This window comes from Fringilla coelebs (genome assembly GCF_963513975.1).
Source record: "Fringilla coelebs genome assembly, chromosome: 2".
In the NCBI taxonomy this organism is placed as follows: Eukaryota; Metazoa; Chordata; class Aves; order Passeriformes; family Fringillidae; genus Fringilla; species Fringilla coelebs.
Genome location: NC_140029.1, coordinates 24,995,465 through 25,016,590, shown reverse-complemented (window position 1 = coordinate 25,016,590; position 21,126 = coordinate 24,995,465). Strand labels below are relative to the sequence as shown.

General features: G+C 40.2%; 1 protein-coding gene across 4 annotated transcripts in view; it reads right to left on the bottom strand.

The window, feature by feature from the left end:
* The window catches only part of COL4A2 (collagen type IV alpha 2 chain), a 139,822-nt gene that overhangs the window by 97,646 nt on the left and 21,050 nt on the right, over nt 1–21,126 (bottom strand). For all 4 annotated transcript variants that reach the window (XM_084223454.1, XM_084223452.1, XM_084223453.1 and 1 more), the window contains exon 4: nt 1,654–1,734. In XM_084223454.1, coding sequence (XP_084079580.1) covers nt 1,654–1,734 — 81 coding nt within the window. The remainder of the gene's footprint in view (nt 1–1,653; nt 1,735–21,126) is intronic.

The following is a 21,126-nucleotide window of genomic DNA, read 5'->3' as shown; positions in this document are numbered from 1 at the left end:
GATAAAATATGATTTTTGAAATGTAAAATTCTGTAAATCCCTTTTTCCAATACTTTTTCACATCTTGCACAATTGACCACAAGTAGTAAAATATAATTTATGTTTTGTAGCATATCCTTTTTCTCTTTTTGAGTATCTATTTAAAAGGAGGCCAACCTCATTAGTTAGTGGGTTTACTTACTTTCCTGAGGTAAAACTGAGAATGGTAAGCAGGTACCTAAAATCTGCTCTCACTTTCCCAATCTAGATAGGAAGCAACCCACAGGAGCTTCTTGTCAGTGGCACCTGACTGCTTCTCTACTGTGGTATTTTCACATTTTCAGCTTTTCCAACCTATGCAGTTAGTTTTGTTTAACTGCCTCTTTTTCCTTTCACATTTGGCAACTTGAAATTCAAGGTCATTCAGTCAATAAGGAGCATGAAAAACATTTCAAAGTTGGTAGTTTTGCAACAGATATTTTCATGAACTCTAGTGAGCATCTTACAGCATCAGTTTTTGATTTTCAGTCAAAAGTGGGAAGTGGCAGGAGGCACTTGCCAAACTTCGTGTGCTGGATGATGAGGGTAAGGCAGTAACAGCTGGAGGGAGCCCCATGGGAAGCTGTGTCTCAGGGGATGGCTTGTTTGTCCTCAGATCATCAGGTTGCCACTGGGTTATTGTAATGGAAAGCAGATCAAGAGAAGCTCACGGTCAGGCCATGGGAGTATAACCATTACAGTCCCCATGGCATGGTGGCTCCAGGATCATCTGACTTCCATGGAGACATCAGGACTTCTGCTGTAAACAGCAATGTTCCTTGCCTCCCACCTACACTGTGACTTTCCTGCCACCTCTCCCTCCACTGAGACGTGGAGTCAAGCTTGAGGAATGCAATGGGAATGGGAACTGGTGTGGAGGGAAGGCAGAGAACTGAAAAATCTTATGAGGTTTGTGATAGCAGAACAAGCACATGACCTGCCACCACATCTCTTGCCTGACCTATTCTTAGAGATGGGTGGATGGAAAAGGCTGAGTCACTGTCTCAGCTGCAGAAGACCAAGTACAGAAGGAGCCTGCCAGCCAGGGCTCCAAGCCATACAGGATAGGAGCCCTGCCCTATTTCTCAGTGCTCTTTGTGGCAGGTGGCTAATCCCCTCCACCCCATCTCCTTTCCTCTGCCTCATTCCTCACTAGTTCCCAGAACGAAGAACAGACTGTCAGCCACAACATAATGCCAGGAATTATAAACAGTTGCCTTTCAGCAGGGATTTCAGGTTTTGCAGGCATGGTTCCTTCTTCCTTTAGTGGAAATCATATAGAATCACAGAATTATTGAATCATTTAGGTTGGAAAAAACCTCTAAAATCATCAAATGTCTGTATCCCATGCATGTATCTGGTATCTTTTCATCATTCTGATCTGATCAGCTTGTCATGGCCATCCCTTGGCCCTCATCTTTGCCTGCTACATATCATAACAAGGCATTCACAACAAAGCATTTCTTCAAATCTACAAGCCTGTGAGAAAGTAAGATGAAACACCAACAACTTTTTCCTGAAAAAGAATAATGGTTTTAGCACTCTTAGCAGTCTAGTGCAAGTTCACCTATAGCAAAATATATAGCATTGAACTTGTACCATCAAGAACAATTTACAGGAAAAAATGTTACTTACACGGCTTCCTTTTTCAGGGAAACACTGACATCCTCCACTGCAGTCTCTGCCTCCACATGGCCCTGTGTATTTCTTTCCACCCTGCAAACCAGAACACATAACACAAAAGTTAAAAGATATCAGCTAGGATATTTGAAACAGCACAATCAGTTTTGATTAGCAGACTTGCTGGGAACTGCTAAAGCAAAGATCAGGATCAGATCTAGGATTTACAGCTGAAATCTCTTTAATATGTGCTAAGAAGCAGCAGTGAGTGGCTGTCCAGTTCTTGGAGATCAGCATCAAGAAATATAATATTACTTTGTTTATTTCCCTCCACATTTTCAAAACACTGCAGCTCGAGGCTGAGCAGTATCTTACATATCTTTTGGACACATGCAATAGATATCACATCACAGAAGTGCAGCTGCTTGGATTCTTTAGGGACATGGTCTAAGACCTAGGTCACAATGCACCACATCCTTCTATGCATGCTCCAAATGGTTGCTGTATTTTGAAATATTTATTGGTGGACATAAAGGAAGATGTAGGCATCATGTTCAAAATCATGAGCCAAACTCCTGCTTTCTCCTTGTCTATGGCTACCTATTCTGGAGGAAGAAAAAATTTGCTAGCAGTCAGCCACTGTGATTTAGAAGTCACTTCCAGTTTAGGTAAATGTCTTCAGTTACATCTCTCCTGCCTGACCACAACCACGTTGGCCTGAGCCACAAATACATGGATCACAAAATATGCACCCCTCCACAGAAATCCCTGGATGGACTTCAACAGGCAGGCAAACTCAGATTATATTCCATGCAAGTGCCTGCACAGAATGCAGCAGCCACAGTCAGTCTTGTTCAGAAACCTGAACAGCAGAGATGCTGTGCATGCTGTGGTGTGACTTTTATAAATGTAACTTAATGATTAGGAATGTTGTGAAGACCAGCCTGCAGCCCAGTGGAGCTCAGGGTTTTGAACCCCTGAAAATGACCTGGCAGCCTAGTAAGTAATCTGTGAAAGGAGGAAGGGATTTCTCATCACTATTTCTGAACCTGACTTGGCCCACAGTACATAATTAATACAGTCAGAAGAACAAGAGAGAAGGGCTAAGTCTAGTGGCTACAGGAAACCCAAATCCCTCATTCAAGGCATTTCACATGCACTGCTCCTCCCATGAAACCTCAAGGCAACCCAGCTGCAGGGTACAGAGTCAGGCTCCATGTCACCTGCTCTCCTCTTGGCTAAAGCAAATGGTGCCTCTATTTTTCTGCCTCCTTCAGAGCTTCAGCTCATCATCTCTTGAAAGGGAGGTGAAAGGGATATAAACAAGGCTCCAAAACAGGATGGGTGCTCTGAACTGCTGTGCTGTTTCACAAATAGACAGTGATGCTGCTATTCCTGCCTCTAGGGCTGACTTAAGGAGCTAAAACAGAGAGGGGACCAAAGCTGCCATGGGGTTCTAAACAATCCTCTACTCAACACCTGAGGTTTTTTGGTCACATTCTCAGGTATCCGTTTCTGCCTTCACACTCCCTGAAAACACAGCTCTGAGATTTGGATACCTCCCTGGCAGTCAAATGAATAAAAGGTATGGAGAAGGCACCAAGCATTATCTAAGTCCTGCTTTGGTCATATTTGTACAGCAGACTCTTAATCTTACGACACACAGAAATACAAAGTTCCCAAAACAAGTTTTTATGCTTGTCATGAGAAGGTTCATATCTGTATCTTAAGTACTTTTATGTACTAAAACACTTTTGTTTCAGCTTTATATTTAATTCTCATATTTAATTGAAGAGGTAGGGTTTTCATACTGATCGAAGCAGTCCACCAAACTGAAACCATGCCCTGACCTAGGTTAGGTGTTTTATTCAGGAAATCATTTCATGGATGTAGCAGAATTCTGTGTCATGTTATGAATTCTGATTTACGTTTAAGCTATTGTTTAGAGGAAATATTAAATCAAGACAATTTTATAAACTCCAGCAGTTTGCTCAGGTTGGTCCATTTTTTAGTTAAGTAAAACTCACTATTTCCATGGAGTTTATTTCTTATTAACCTATTTGCAGATGAAATGTGCGTATTTTTCTCACTATCCTTCATTTAACGGAGTTTCCCCCACAGTTCCTTTTCTGAAATTGAGTATAGTTCTACTAATTTTTATGGATGCCATGCAGACAAATGGCCTGTGTGATCATATTCCCCTGGAGGGTGTGGGTATACTTTAAGGAGAACTGTGCTATGGAGTGCTGCCATTGGTAACAATCAATTCTGGACCTTAAGAATCTGTTTTTGTCAGTGCTGTAAACAACAGCATATCCCAGCCTAAGAGTAACAGACAGATACAGCAATTTGATCATGTGGGTTCTCAGTTTTGCCTACTGAGAAAAAAATAATGAGAACAATAAGTTTATTTCTTTAATTAGCATAGTGACTCTAAATTTGGTAAACTGTTGTCAAGGAGAAAATAGAAAATGAATCAGAACTACGTTAAGATATTTGTGCACTTGTAAGAAAAAAAATGGAGGAGGCTGCTAATGCTTATTTCAAATGGAAGTTCAAGGTCTATTGTTTGTGTACTATCTACCATCCAATATTTTAATTTGCCTGCTGTAACAATACCAGCAGCTAATATGGGGACACAATTGTTTTCTTCCACAATTTTAGGAAGCTTTTTTTTTTTCATTATTTTCTCATTTTGTATCCTTTTATGCACATAGATTCTGCAGATAAAGAAAAGAAAAATCTGGAAGATTCTCCAAGGGTAGGGAGCATAACAGGAAAGCATTTGATACCAGCAGTAATATACCTCTTCTTGATTAAACTTGGGCTTTTCTTATTACCTAATTTGTACCTCTTCACTTTTCAACTGCTAGTGGAATGACAATGAGAACTTTTAGTCACATGCAGCATTTTCTACTATCTTCCACGATTACAAATATCTAGAATATTTGTAATTTTTTGAAGATTGCTGCACTGCTGTTTGATCTTACATTACTGGGGGTTACAGGCTAAAACATCATGGTTTACAAGCTTGTTAATGTTCAAAAATAAGTCTGTTAAGGATTCTTGTAGAACTTTGCTTAAAACAATTATACCCATGGGCCCACAACTGAGATGAAGGGAAATCAAATGGATATATATCAGCCAGTAATTAGAATGCAAAAAGCCTGAAAGTTTCTGATTTAGCAATGGACAATGTACTTTGAAGTCCTCAACTGTTTATGTCCTGAGGAAAACAGGTTTCTGGGAACATGACACCAATGGTGACAGCCCAGTGTGGTTGTTTTGATCTGAGCAGGAGCCTTTTTGGTCAGTGGCGAGAACAGTGAGATCTAGGACATGCTTCATCCCATCCTTACACGGGCATTTAAACTGATCAACTGCACCTCTCCCAGAAAGGTCCCACTGCTTTCTCTCAACCACAAAGGTGGCTGGAGGTGACTAGCTTCCACAGAGAGATCCACTCCCTGTAGAAAGTGTAAGGATGGGGAGATGACTCTCCTGACTAGCTCAGTATGCAATTAAATGAATATAAGTGTGCCTGCACCAGAATGATATTCCAGGATTTGTGTAATCAAGCTGGAAGAACTGGCCTTCAAGTATGAAGGTGTCTGTTGAGAAGCCTTCTCATGTTTTGGATGATGTATAATCCCACTAATCTCTAAGAAGTCCAGAGTTTAGGCAGAGTTTAGAAATGGAGTTTATAGGATCTCATTTAAGATTTATATAACATAGGCACAACATCTGGCTGGCTGCTGTTTTAGATCACCCAGAGACTCTCATCAGATCTATTTCAGATACCAGACCTAAATCTCATCACAGGAGAGTAAGGGGATTAGAGATGTAGCACAGGGTAACTGTTTGAGACGTGTCTACAGAGCAGATGTCCAGCTTCACATGAGATGAATCCTGTGCTAAGTGTTCAAGTCTCACCCTTCACAGGAAGCTACACACCCTTTGATGGGAACCCTGAGTGTGAAGAACTTTATTTAAGAGTAGACATATGTGCAGACACCAAGTGAGCTATGCCATTGCACTGGTGTGCAAGCTTTCTGTGCGTAAGGTGAGGTGCTGCTTAATTAGAATTAGGTTGGAGAATCAAGAGTAAAGTATGGTAATTCTATCAAAAAATGTGTAACAATAAGGCAAGGCTGTCTCATTCAGCCAATGGTAACACCATATTAGAGAAAATATTGTCTAGGTAATAGTGTCAGAAAAAAATAACTTTTGAGTGTAAAAAATGGGACCAATGAGGAAAAAGAGATTAAGAGTAGGTTGTTTATTTGGGAGGAGTACAGGCAGGAAATGGTAGTGCAAGGGTGGTAAACACTTGGAAAATAAAAAAAAATATGAAGACGGCATCAAATTAGGTGAAGAAAGAAAGTGGTGAGAATATACTAAGAGCAAGAGCAGGGACATCTGCAGGTAGCAGTGATGTTGACTTGTGAGCACAAGCCCACTGGGAGCCCCCATGGGGAGAGACCACAGGTCTCTTGACCAGGCATGTCCTTGTGGGAAGGTGGGGTAAGAAGGGATAAGCTTCTAAGGAAGGACAGGCTTACTCCTGAATACCAGCTGCAGGAGCAAAGGCAGTAGAATTACAACTTAATAGCCCTTTCGTGTCATTTATCAGATTTTTTACAGTGATTTTGTACAAATGATAATAACAAGACAATATAGAATTGTAATTCACTGCTTCTTGCAGTGATGTAGTTGTGAATTGCTACTAATAAGAACAGTGATATAAACATTGCCAAATAAAGAAATGCTAGGTTATTAGAGGTGTTTTCTTTGATCAGCAAATCTTAAGTTACATCTACCACTGCTCAGGTTCACACTGTTCAAAGCTAAGCATCTCCAGAACTGGCTTACCCAGCCACTGTGCTGGGATGAATATATTCATCATGTTCAAGGAACATGAACACTGCTCAAACAAAAGCAAGAGAAAACATGTAAGTAAGTGCCACCTATGTTTGTAAAGCTTGCATATTTGCCTAGTGTAAATACTTCTCATTTTTATGTATAGCAAGCATACTATGTGTGTGTCACAAGACAAAAATTTTGACGCCCTCTTGCTTTCTCATAATTTCTTTTGTCTCCAAACAGTATTATTTCTCTATTTACACATCTTCAGCCAAAAATAGACAACTTAAATGCAGTTTCTTTCAGCCAAGCTCTTAAAAAACACAGAAATATATATGCACTTTTCTTTAATCTTTTCCACACGTTAATGATTTATTTGTTGCTAATCTTGGCCACATTTGGGTAGCTGTCATTTCTGCGTGCCCATTCAAGTACCTCCACTTCAAGAGCTGGTATTCTAACAAAGAACAAAAGCAACCAGAGACAGACCTCAAAGTACAGTTCTATGAGTACAGAAAGACCAGGAAATATAAGCCATTTCCTTACATACAGCTCAAAAAATAATTACGGAAATTATAATGAAAATATTGCAACTTGGAATCAAAGACTCCATACACCGACATCTTCTTTGATAACGTTTTGTACGTTGCAGTTGTGCATTAACCTCTGTGCTGACAAGCCCGTTCTGCACACCCAAGGTTCACCAAGGCGTGTTTTAGAAGTTTTAGGAGCTTGCAGAAACACCGAACTAGGACTGGAGGTGCTGACATACCGCATGCCTCTGCAGTGGGGCAATGAACAGCACACTGGAGCAGCACATTCAGATGCTTGGAGTGAGGCTTCAGCCTGGAAGTCCCGAGGGAATTCCTGGCATGCCTGAGAGTCAGCCTCTGTGTCAGTGCCAGGGAGACCAGACCAGGCCACACCTCCAGTAAGAACCTCTGCTTCTACATTTGACCTTCAGCTGTTGATACGGACATTAATTTCAAATTCGGTTTATACAGCCCTGACTTAGAAACATTATTTTTTTGCTTCTTTCAAAAGAAAGAAGAAAAAGTAAAGTAGGAGTATGACAGAGTACTCCTGCTGCTCATCATCACGAGACAGAGAAGAACTTCATCGGATTCAAATGTGACAGCACAGTTGTCTTTGCTCAAACCAAACATTTTACTCCTTTAAGAGCTGAAAACATTTGTTGCCTATTACCAAACTTATTTCTCTAGAAATATGTATAAACAGCCACTCAAAACAAGTATTGAGAATGCTGTCAGCGGAGAAGGCCTGGATTGCCCAGGAACAGGCTTGGTCACTCCTCAGAGCTACAAGGTCAAAGATGCAATCAGCCATCTGAAGCTGCCTGCTAACAGTCCCTCTAGTGCATGGGACAGTAAGACCACTGTGAAGACCTTCATTGTCCAGGGAAAGGGAGAGATAATTGGCACAGTCAGAGAGGAAGGAAAAGATGTGGGTGTGGATCCTCTCTCCAACTGTTCTGAGAATTATTTCGCTAAGAACTAATTCTTTCTTTCATATTTGAATGAGAGCCAGAACCTTTTCGAGAGTGGATGCATGGCAACTAGAATAATTTAGTGCGTGACCTCAGAATCTTATGAATGTTTACACTTCCCACCAAAAGTAGGGGGAGCCATGTATTTACATATCCTTCAATGAAAAACTCTGGAGGAGGAAACTGGTGCCAGGAAGAACACAAAGATACTTCCCACCAGCTGTATGAAGAGAGCTGGTCTCCTAACCACTCTGCCTAATGGAGTCTTCCCAATGCAATGAGAAGAGCTGTACTTGTGGTAATCAATTATTTATTATAAACTGGTGTGAAGTTTCACATGCCCTCTCCCTCTCATGTAGTGTATCAAGAAAACTGGGAAGCAGGATGCCAAGAAAGCAAGCGGCTTGCTTCAGCTCTGAGTCCTGATGGGCATGGGGATGGGAACAAAGGCACTACAAAAGCACTGCCCAAAAGCACTACTGCTCCCAGGGACTGAGATGCCTTTGTTTGATGTCTGGGGTGAGCAAAGGAAGGGCAAGGATTTAAAGTCTCCAATGCTGAAAAGACCCCAAGAGACAGAAACTGGTCTTCTCAAGGGTGTCTCAGCAAATATGCTGGAAGCAGAGATGCAAAACATGAATTCTGTATCTCTCAGAAATGAAGCTATAAAAGACTTTCCTCTTATGGACTTGCTTGTGACTCTTGATTATATGAACCTCCTGGCATGTAGCCTTGATTTGAAGGCTGCATAGTTTCATTTCAAAGTGAAACTTCACAGCTCCACATGTTCACTTTATTTGAGGTACTATTTACTGTCCCACTTCAGATTATAAAGTTCTCTTGTTGCTGTCTGGAGACACTGTCTTGGAACAATGGCAGAAGCCAGATATGATACAGTGTGAACTTATCCATCATATTTCCATAAAACCATTTCTAATTTTGTGGCTTTCATCCAAACACATATTTACCCAGAAAACCAGATGAAATCCAGAAAGAGCAGCTGTGATATAGTAGGCATTAAAAGAAAAAAAAAAAAAGGTCTTTAAGAGGCCAGGCAAAGAGAAATGCTTAAAAGTTGCTTCCATATAAAGCACAGATATTTGAATAACTCTCCAGGGGTCTTGCCTAGTTGTACAATATGAGTTTGTTTGCAAACAGCACACTTTGAAGCAAGCAGCATATGTTGTGACACGGTTTTCTGTCAAGAAGTGTGAGAATGGAAGTCTCATAATATTTTACAGGCAATAAAGTTGAATTCAGCCATATTTTTCCTTTTTTTTCTGTCACAAGGTGATTACATGCTATGCTACAAAAGAGCATAAGATAGGAAAACCCAGTTAAAACACTTTAAAATGTCATTTTAAAAACAATTTTAAAAAGTCATCTCCATGGAAAAATATAGCACTCCTGCTTATTTTTGAAGAATCAGTAATGCCATGGGAAAGAGAATCCTAAAAGGCTGCCCTAAGTCTCTGCATGAAAGTGCTCCAGCTTTCAGGAGCTAATGAAGGAGGGATAAGATGCAAAAGGCTTTTTCTGGAACAAAATTTCATCCAGAAAAGGAAGAAAAACATCATCTGGCACTTATCTATTTGAGCCTGCCTAAAGAAATGACAAATTTTGCCTTATTAATCAGCTAAGGTTTGAATAAGGAGACAGGTGATACTGCAGGAATACAAACTCTTTGAGGAGTGGGCAACCATGGTTAAAAATGGTTGAATTTTACATCTTACATCTTACAAAGGGGCAAATATTAACCAGCCATGAAGCAATACTTATGGCCCACAATGATTATAAAAAGAGAATAAAAGTGTTGCTCTGTTTTGCCAAGGCCAGAATTGGGTTTGCCTGCAGAAAAAAATACCCCACAGGTATGAGCCTAGTAAGATTTTGAAGCTGGAAATGTTTTAATAAAGGTAAGCAAAGATATCTACATAAATTATTACTATTAGTTAAGGCAAGCCCATTGGCTTCCTTGATTAAAATGAGAACTCAGACACCTCCTGAATATGCAGATACCTAAATTTAGGTGACTTCATGTCACCTGGTTCTTTGTTCAAATCTGAGAGAAAGGTAAAGGATGCAGCAGTAACTACACTGCATAGTAAGTTGGTAAGTTAACTTACCAATACAACATCTGTATTGGTAAGTTAAAATTTGATATCCTATTGAACTTGATCCCATCTTTGTAAAGCCATACTTTTGGAGATGTGTATTATTTCACTATTATCTTTTCTTATGAGACAGCAGACTCTCATCTAACATTCAACATGACATTCCTCATCTGAAAGGATTGCTGGGACATCTTAACATGAGTCCTTGTTCACAACACCCCACCCCTAGAAATTAAATGCATCTTCACAGAAACCAACTTAGGTCATTTCAAAACCAATATTACAGAAGTCAGAAGTGTTTTCTAGTTATCAGCAATGAAAAAAGTCCTTTGACTTAAATCTGTCATTTTATTGTGACTTGCCAAAGTAGATGTAATCACTTGTTAGGGACACTGAAAAGCACAGATTGTTTCTCTTTTAATTTTTAATTTTCATTCTAATATTTTATTTATGCAAGCCACTGTGCATTTTGTATTTGATCTGCCCAAGCTTATGCAAGGTGCAAGTTAGTGGACAGTGTTATCTTGATAGTATAGTTACACTGGAATGTTTTCCATAAAGGAATGAAGTCAAAGACACTATCAACCCTTAATCTGAATTTGGTTTTTGTGCAGTATCTTATATTGCTAGAATAAAACCTCCTTTCCCATCCCTAAGAACAGAAAGACATTTGTTCACATACTAGTAGCATAATAATGAACCACAGCATTCACTCATTAAAGTAGCAATTTCTATATTTAACTACTTCTGGTTTCCGAAGTCTAGTCATTTTCAGTTTTGGAAAGACATCCAAATAATGATATCATTTGCTTGAAACAATAGAAAGTCTGGATACTAGTCTATATATGGAGATTTTTTTTTAGTCTATTTATAAACCACGCCAGTTATTTGACCTGTCTAGTTTACTCACCTACGTAAATTGGCAGACTCAGGAAACTTAAGAACATATTATTCTTTGTGACTGGTAAGGCTTAAAGGTTGCTAATCATACTTCAGATAGGCAACCAGTATTTCTGAGAACTCATCTGCGCCTATTACACTAAGAACAAACCAGCCAGCCAATGTAGGAAAGTTTTTTTTACTTTTGAACCAGCAGCAGTGCAATTGCATTAGCTCTGCTCGTGGGGAGGGGACTGACAGAAACCAGCTGTTCACATGGCTGCAGCATCTGGACTTTCTTCAGTGCAGTGCAATGGTGCCAGGGCTTCCCAAAATGTGAGCATAACCACTGAGATTTTATTCCTGTTTCATGCTGTCTGTAATTACTTAAAAACATTTGATTGTGTCTGAACTGCTTTTATCAATTGAATTTTTTAACTTTGTTTTCCTCTGATAACTGTTTACAGACATCGTTCTGTTTACAGTCATGGTTCAGACATGGTTCAGACATGCTGATCTGGTTCTGAAGTGAATACTTAAGAGATCCTGGGAGTTCTTTTTTCCCTTGGGAGGGATGAAGTTGGCAATGGTTTTCAATGGCCTTTTAAAATCTTGTTGTGCCTGCAGAATCAGATATAATAAAGAAGCCAAGAAAGCTGAATTTAAATTCTTCCTGCAGAATTATACAAATCACAATTAGAAATATCTACCGAGAAGTGGAAGTATGGAACTACCCCTCACAGCACGAATTGGAAGGAATGGATTTGCACAGGTTTATCAGAGATGGCACAGATTGGCTGACACTGCATTTATCATACATGCTATTGAGTAAGTCCAGTCCAGTACAACCTTTACAGCCCTGGCTCAATTTTCAGAGTTGGCTGTTAGACAAATGACTGTAGCGGAAATATTAAATGTGGAAATTTGCTATGCAATTTTTCAGAACTGCTTCTTGGGACTGGACTGGTATTTCCTTAAAAGTAAGAAGAATGGGTAAGAGATTTGCAAACTGGAAAAAGAACTGCATTTGATGATGGAAGTGTTTACTGCTAACTGCTTGGTCAGATGCTTCACCCACCATTTCCTTTCTATTTCAGTCAAGAAAAAGCCCATGAGAACTAGCTTTCTTACTGACCCATTTCACTTTCCACTTTTGATTGCAAAACTTAACCTCCTGCCTGAGCCTTACTGCTTCTGCTCCAAGGTGATCAGTGCTGCCACTGATAAAAGCCTTGGGTACAGGTTTAGGAAATAAAGAAGCTACAGTAGAGGATCTGACATATCAGGGCTATATGCAGACATCTGTGAAAGCTTTTCTATTTGCCATGAGGTAATGAAGGTAATCTAACAGAAGAATGTATTCAGAAAGAAAATACTAATATGCCTCTTGTGGATATAAAATCTGGTAGTCAACTATCATTGATAATCTGTTTTCTCACCTATATACTTTTGATTTCATTAAATGTCAAAACATTTGCTCATAAAACTCAAATGATATCTTTCCTTCTGCCAAAGAGCTCTTTTAGTTACTTACCTAGTTAGGAGTCAAAATCTATACCTCAATATAAGTATTTGTATCTGTAGATTACAAAATCAGAAACCTGGAATGGCTGAATTGTTACCCTAAATCCTAAAAAATAATGACAGTTTATTCTTTGGATAAGTTTATTCTTTGGATATTTCTTCATCCTGCATATCTGTTTCCACATAATTTTAATGGGAGGAGTGGGAAGGTTTGTTTGTTTTATTGTTTATTGTTTGTTGTTTTTTTTTAAGGGGGGAATAGGGGAGGTTTCACTTCCTTCAAAATATCCCCTTGACTATACAAGAACATTACCACAGCCATACTGTGAAACATTGGCTCAGGATATGGTAATACGGAAATTACATTTATTTACTCAATGAAAAAAAGGGTTCATCTTTCCCATATTGCCACTGACTTGTGACTTAAAGCATGCTCTGGTTCAGTTTGGCAGCTGAGCTGATTTCTGCAATGTTGCAGAACTGGGTTAAATGCACTTTCCCAGAGTTTGATGAGTCACTGGTTCAGCTTGGTCTAGGACCCAGATCTTCCTGCTTTCCGGTCCACTTCCCTGACCAACAGACAAACACTGTCTGCATTGCTGCCATTGTTGCTCAGCCTCCACACCAAAAATGCTCTTATCATAGTACAAACAACTAACATACTGAGATTATATAAACAACCAAATATCGAGCTTTAAACTGACTTAAGGGATGTCATTTGGCTTCTCTTTCACATCCTTTTTCATGACATGCTTGCTATTTTGCAAACAGATCTACAAAATTCAGAAATGCTCATGTTTTGGCAGTAAAGAGTAGAAAATAGACAAGAAAAAAGTAACACATTTAGAGCTCACTGAATGCAGTGACATGATCTTGACTCATGATATGAGCTTGACTCTTAGAAGAGGTGGAACAAATCCCAGAGTGCTCATCAAGCTCAAAGGTTTTAGAAACTGGTAACTGATGATTTATTCAGAACATGTTTCTGTATGGGCTGTACACACCACCTAACCCAGAAAGAATAGCCTTGAATTTGAAATCCAGAGGCAACCAGAATACTGGATGCATCTATACAGCTTTGCTATAAGCAGCTTTCTGTGAAACTCCTCATAGGTGATACCAGCTCAACATAATGATATTGAGAAAGAATGCCCAAAGACTAAGAATGGATCTTAGAAAAACTTTATCAGCAATGGTGTGGAAATAACCTGGGGCTGCAACGTTCATGTTCAACAAAACAACAATGAATCCAAGCTCTATGTCCTTGCTTGCCTCCTTGAAACCTCACAGATTGTATCTCATGCCTCTGTTCAGAACAGATCTTCAGATTAAAGATCAGTAATGAGACTGTTGGTCTCTTGAGTAGGTACCATCTTATTATGGCACTGGTCTGGCTTCTCCCAAGATCTGAAACACAAAAACCCAGCGGTTTTCCTCTGACATAAGATGCAAGACTCTGCTAAACTTCAGAGTAAGTAGACAAAAACAGTTCTCCCCATGCAGATTGAGGAATCAAACTTCTAGTGAATCATTACTATACATATGGCTCAACCACCATAAAGACTGTTCTCCAGGGGCCCTTTGCACTACCACAAAAACCACAGCTTCATTTTCAGGCATCAGAAGGTAAAGAAAAATCACATATTTGTCTTGTCTTTCTTTTCTGTGATCATGGAGAAGTCAATATCTACACTATATTTTGTGAGCAGAATAGATCTCAAACGCATTAAGCTTCTAGAAGGACTCTACTACATACCCCCTCCTGGAAGAATCAGTCTCTCACCATTTACTTATATAAACTCCATGCTTCATCTGCTGAAAGCCTGGTAAAACCATTTCATTGCTACCTCTTCACTTCTATTTTCCCAACGTCTAAGAAATTATTCCAGTGGATTTTTGAAAGGCAGATCTTCTTCATGAAAAGGCTGCAGTACTGACACATGCTGGATCAGTAATGAGGTTTTGAGTCTGGTCACACTCTGTCAGCAACATCTGCTGTTCACAAAGATGAATGTCACCAAGCACTCATTTGAGGGGCTAAGTTCTGTTTGGTGCCTGCAAGCTGTGTAAGTAGAACTTCATTTCTCCATCTAACAAGCTGAGCAATAGTCCACAGAAAATTCTCATTCTCTGTTTATACTACTTAATTTGTAGTCTTCCCTTTTGTATCTTGAAAGGTAAGAAGAGGGTTTCTCTAGTCACCAGATACTGGGATCTGTTTTACTGAATTGGAAAGCTGGTAAAACAAGTCTTGGGGCATTTACTCCAAACCCTCCAAACCTTATCCACTTATTTCCTTAGAGTGTACTTACACACATACAAGTGTAATTAATTTTCCAGCTGTGAAATATAATAGCTTTTCTTCTGGTTTCTTGTCTTTACTCTTCTGTTTTTCCTGATGAATTGGGTTCCACTCAGCCAAAAGCTTCTCAGTAGCAGGAGATCCCAGATAAGTTGCTAACTTGGTTTCAGTTTTATTGATGCTGCTCAAGTACAATCTTTCAGCACAGCTGGACCATTTCTCTACAGTTCTCAGGGTGCTACACCATCCACACAATGTCCACTAACGAACATTTATTCTGCCGTTCTGATAATTCAAGCATAATATTTCAGTTTTCCTGGACCTTTGTGACTGCTGCCCATCACCTTCCTTAATCATTGACATGCTCTTTCCTTCTCTCTGTACGACACTGAGGTCACCAGATCATGTGCTTAACTCCCTAAAGTAGGTTACAGTCACACTACCATTCAGCCTTATTTTGTGGCATTAGTGATTCCTGCTGCCCACTGCTACACAGAACACTGGCTTTAGTATCTTAGGAGTGTGCTTGTTCCTGTTGGTGCTCCTGTGCTTCTTTATTACACACAAGCCAGATTTTGAGTCTAGGTCAACACTGATGCAGCAAGACAAGATACTAAAAATATGGGCACGACAAAAGGAATCTTTGAAGATCTTAACATGGTAACAATTCAGACCCTTTATGTATTTCTCTTCTCCTATTTACTGAGAAAGATAAAGGGTATCTATAGTAACACATTTCTCATAAATTCTTGTGACATTTCAATGCCTTGCTTTTTCTTATTCATTCCCAAAAAATCTCCCACTGCAAATAGCCAGTTGGCCTTAACTCTGTTGTCCCACCAACTGTATCCCTTAATCATGAAACCCAGCCTCTTCTTGCTTACTGAAGAACTTCCTTACCATCATAAAATTTTATGTTCTTGCCTGTGAATTCCTGCAACAATGTGAATTAGGATCCCAAGGCAAGTAAGTTTTTTTCTGCTTCTGCTGTTTTTATTATGTTTAGGTAAGTAAGAAAACATGATTTCTTGTGTTTTCCTCATTAAGCCACATCAATAAAATAAAAATAATGTAAAAAGCTACTCTTAACATCTCACAATAACAAACCCCTTATTCTCCACACAAACATACGTTTTTAACTCTTACAGTTCCAAAGCCCAGTATGCTTTTCTTTCTAAAAAACCACAACCAATGTAACTATTATCCCTGCATGGTAACAGTCTAACTCTCCAGTCATCTCTTTCTAGCAACAAGGGACCTAAATGAAACATGACTGAAAACAGCAGCTTATGCCAGATGCTTAAAGAGCAATAGGACACATTAGACAAACAATTATCTGGTTTTGTATTTTGACCAAACATACAAGTTATTAGCTACCTCTGTTCCATATCTTGTCTTTTGCTAACTATTCTATTCTTTCAGGAAGAGAGCAGTACAATGCTGACATACTTTGCTGTGTCTATTTTGCTGGCAACAGCTGGCATAGCTGGCAAAAGTGAGGTTAACTTCTCACTTCCCCCACTCCCCACCACCCCCCATCCTAGGAACACAGGAGGAAAAAAGGAATTGTTCTTCTGAATTGCACATCCGTCAGCCTCCTCCTGGGAAGAGACAGCTATTTCTTATCTTGGCTGTTTTACACCACTGAAATGTGAAGGGAGAATCTGAAGGAAGTCATAGAAAAGAGAGACCTCTTTTCTAGGTTTCGGAGCACTGGAGGGAACTACCAGAAAAAGGGTGGGATGGTTGACGGCGGTGGGGATGAGAATGCTGTAGGTAATGAAGAGCTACAGAACCTCCAACAATAAAAAACTTTTTAAAGAAAATACTTTTGATTTGCTATCTTTTACCCTTTTGAAAAGACATTTAAAGAAATACCTTCAAATCATTTCAGTCTGCAAACTTCTTATCCTCTAAGATTCTAAAGGAAAGATGTCTCTCTCTAATGTTATCCATGCCTCAAATATAGACAGAAAAACATCCTTTTTGCACTATTCTGGGACACACTGCTCCTGAAAGTAGGGATTTACAGCTAAATCTAGTATAAATAATGTCATTTGGTAATACTTCAAGAAATGGCAGCAGGGTTAATTTAGTCTTCCCTTGGGACCATAAATGAACACATGGATTCACTGAAAAGACACAAAGAAATTTTAATCATCTCATTTAGAGGAAGATCTATTTAAAGGACAGAGACTTGAAATGCATAGGGGCAAATTTCAAAAGATCAGGAGTTAAAGATAAGCATCCAAAATGCAGAGTACTTCTCTGAAACTTATTAGGACTATTTGATGCTCTATGAAACAGTACCAGAAATCCTGTACTGGCAGGCCATCTGCAGTTATTTCACAACTTGCTTTCAGGCTAGAAACTTGATCTGTTTGGTGGTAATTCCTCACCTCTGGATCTTGTGTAAAGCTGAGAGCATAGCATAAGAACTCAAAACCCAGTAACTTTAGAATCTCCTATCATGGAAATGTTAACCAGGCATGTCAGAACTCAAAACTGCTCATGTAACAACAGGAGCTTGGACAAAATCAGTCACTTTCTCCAAAGAAAGCAGATGATCTGAAAGGCAGCTCTTTCTCAAGGACTTCTATGGACAACAAGCCTTCTCCACAGCCTAGCAATGAAACATCATCTCTTGGCATCTGCCTAGGAGGGAAGGGAAAAATGGACCAGGCTTTATCAGGTTTAACTGAACATTTATTTTCTAGCATTTTGGACCTTTGTGTTAAAACCCATTAAGTTAAAGAGCGTAGAAAATGGTATGCCAAAACATATTTGCAAAGAATTGGGGAGGTAGGTTTTTAATAGCTCATTACAATTCTTCTAGCAATTGGTAGGCTGAAAGTTCACTATAGTGCCTATAAGGATAGGTATCCTGGGGTAAATAACGGTCCCAATAAATTGCTCTTGTCCCAAGAAGTGGAAAAAATGTGTCTATGTGGAGGAAAAGATTCCTGAGAGATTATTTCTTCTTTTCCTTTTTTCCCCTAGGAAAGAACAAACCACTTAATTCGGTCAGTCCGTTCTGCGTGGCTGGGGCTCTGCAGTGGCCGTGGATCCCCGCACCGCTGCACTTTCACTAAAGCAGCAGGAGCGCGGCGGAGCTGCCAGCCGGGGAAGGGAGTGGGCAGGAAGGGGCGGCGAGCGCGGCAGGCACCGCTCCCGCGGCGGCAGCAGCGGCACCAATAGCAGCACCAATAGCAGCACCAATAGCAGCAATAGCAGCATTAGCAGCAATAGCAGCAGTAGCAGCAATAGCAGCAATAGCAGCAATAGCAGCATTAGCAGCAATAGCAGCATTAGCAGCAATAGCAGCATTAGCACCAATAGCAGCAGTAGCAGCGATGGTGGCAGGGGCCGCGGGGCAGCCCGGCCCGGCACGGCCGGACACGCTCGGGGCGCTGCGGCGGAGCAGCTCCGGCCGCTCGCCCTGCCAGGCTCGGGCTCCCCGCTCCTCGGGGCTGGGAACGGGAAGCCACCACCGCCCCTATGCCCGGCTTCTGGAGGTCGATAATGACCCTGCGATGGCAGCTCTGTGATGGCAGCTTTGCCTCCTGCTGTGGAATGCTTAGGCTTTCCAAAATGACGTATGATTAATTGGGAGGTGGAAAGAACAGGGAAGTGTAAAGATTTATTTATTTTGTTTGATTCATTGTTCCTGAGGAGGGAAGTACTGCTCAATAAGAGAGCGTGATTTAGACTGCCAGATTTCTGGGTGGAGGCTCAAACTGGTGCAGTTTGTTTGGTTCTGCAGGATGGGTTGTTTTTCTTTCGTAAGCAAAGCTAAAATTGATTCTGACCTATACTGCTTCTTGCCAGAGAGGTTTCCCTCACGTTGAATTCCCTGCTGGGTTAGACATCTGTCTTCCTGAATGATCTCAGCTCAAAGATAATACAGACCTCTACAGAGTCAATGCATACAAGTAGGTATCAAATCTAGAAGCACAGCTGTCTTGCACAGAGTGGATGTGTTGAGTGTCATTTATCACCTGGACAGCTCGGCCAGGAAAGGCTGCTATTGCAATCACCCTGTCAGATCACACTGCTACAGTGGAGTGCCTCTATGCAAGAAATACAAATGGGGAACAGCACAGCCTTTACCCTTCTAGCTTTATGTATAATAGAGGCTTTTGTCAGCAAAATGTGTACATGTGATCCACTGATGGCTGGACTACAGACCTGGCTGAAGTAAGGATGCTACTTCGACTGCTTTCAAAGACTGGGCAAAGACTGCTTGACTTGCCACAGGAGTTGAAGAGACCATGAGCCAAACTGTTACTGACCCCCACCGACCCAATGCACCTCACCCAATGTCTGCAGCCTGGACCCAGCCTTCATAAAAGCATCCTCCTTGCCCATATTTCTACAGCAGCTCCCAAAACATTAATTAGTGCTAATTTGCAGTGTTGAAACTGTGTTAGTATGTCAGTCACTTTGTTTCATTCTGAAGAAGCTCTGTTTCCATAGCACAGCACCTGTAGCATGTGTTTTGTGGCATGATTCAGTTCCAAAGCTCAGGACAAACACAAATATCCTTTGTATCTGCCTGCTGCAGGGCAGATGTCCATCCCATCTAAATATCCCTTGCTGCAAACTGAGGAACTGATCAAGATCAGTACTACCAAACACTTCTATTTTGCTGGTTTTTAAGAGCTCATTACAATTCTTCTAGCAAGAAGAATTTGTAGGCTGAAAGTTCAATCCAGTGCCTATAAGTGCATTTATATGCTTTCTGCTTTCATATTTTTCTAATCCTTGGACTCAAAAATAGCAAAAATTAATTGTTTGTGGTAGGAGACAGCAACAATATCAAAACATATATAAGCCAAGCTGGGAAAGTTTACTTTGACTGTGTTTTAGATCTACACAGTCAGAAAAATGTATATGACTGCAACATACTTTCTATGTAAATATGAAGTGTAGAAATCTTCAATATCAAAATGATAGATCACTTGAGTTATTAATCTCTTCTTTCTGAGTAGGAAAAATTTGTTTTTCAGCTACTTTTCCATTAAATTTGTTAAGTATCTTTGAAATGTGGCTTCCTTTTTTTTAGATTAGAAGCTGCCCACACCTTCAGGAAAATAGTAGCAGTAGAAAGGTCAAGCAACTTTCTTATCCATGCCTCCGTACAGACTAAAGGCGCCTGTACTGAGACTTCTCTGCCTCAGGGAGCTTGCCCAGCTCTGCTTTGCTGGGGAGATCTGATAAGGCTGCAGGTTGGACTGACAGCGCTGCAGGCAATGAAGACCAGCAAGGCTGTTCCAGCTGTTTCCCAAGCATGGCTGGAGCCTGCCAATGTTACTGCTGTAGCACAGACTTGTGCATCAGATCAACAGCCAAAAGTGGAGAAGCATCAGTGGAATATCAAAAGCAGTTTTGGTATCCTTTTGCTATCTGATCTCATCGAGGTTACAGACTTTCTGTGGAGGGATTGTGTCTTGTTTCATTAAAATGCTTTTATGCACGGAATTTTTTTCTCTCGGCATTAAATGTCTTTCTCTGGGATATGGCAATACCTACTGCATGAAGAAAACAAGAGGTCCCACAAGCATGTGGAGAAAGTTCTTGGCTAACAATGCAGAAAAGAAAAACATTCTTCACTTACTCACTCATTTGCAAAAGAGAGAATATTCCTGAGAACTCCCAAAGCCTCTGTTATCTTTGTGACTGATCCTTGGTGGACAGCCGGCAGCAAAATGAACTTTCCAGAATGGCTGAATATCAAATAATTGTGGGTTGCCTGGACTAGAGAACAGCACCATTACCACTTATCTTGTTATGACAAAATGAGTTAGCATATTTATCATTCTTTACTTGATAAATGTAAACACTAGGGGTATGTAGGGACATAACATTTTCTTCCATTTCTCAAAAATAGCAAAGCTAAAAGTCCTCTCTGTAGGTGCAGTATGCTCAAAAATTAAAAAAAAAAAAGACTGAAGAAAGGTTTCTAGGGCTTGGTTTTCTAATTTAATAATGGGAAGAATGGTTCCTTCCATTCTTCCTGTTTTTTTGCGTCTCTAACTTGGCGGGTAGATAGAAAGCAATTTAAGAAACAGGGAGTTGAGTTACATCCAAGTAAAAAAAAACAAAAAGAGGAGCTATTGAACTGAAAGAAACTGAACTTTAGTGCTGAGTTAATATTACATAGGGGTGTTCCCTGACTTACTTGATGATGGCAACAGCTCTTGCCTTTACAGATGTGTGTATCTATCCCTTGAATTTACAGATGAGCTTGAATTGATGAATTCAAAGCTGTGCAATTCTTTCATCTTCCTGTTATACAC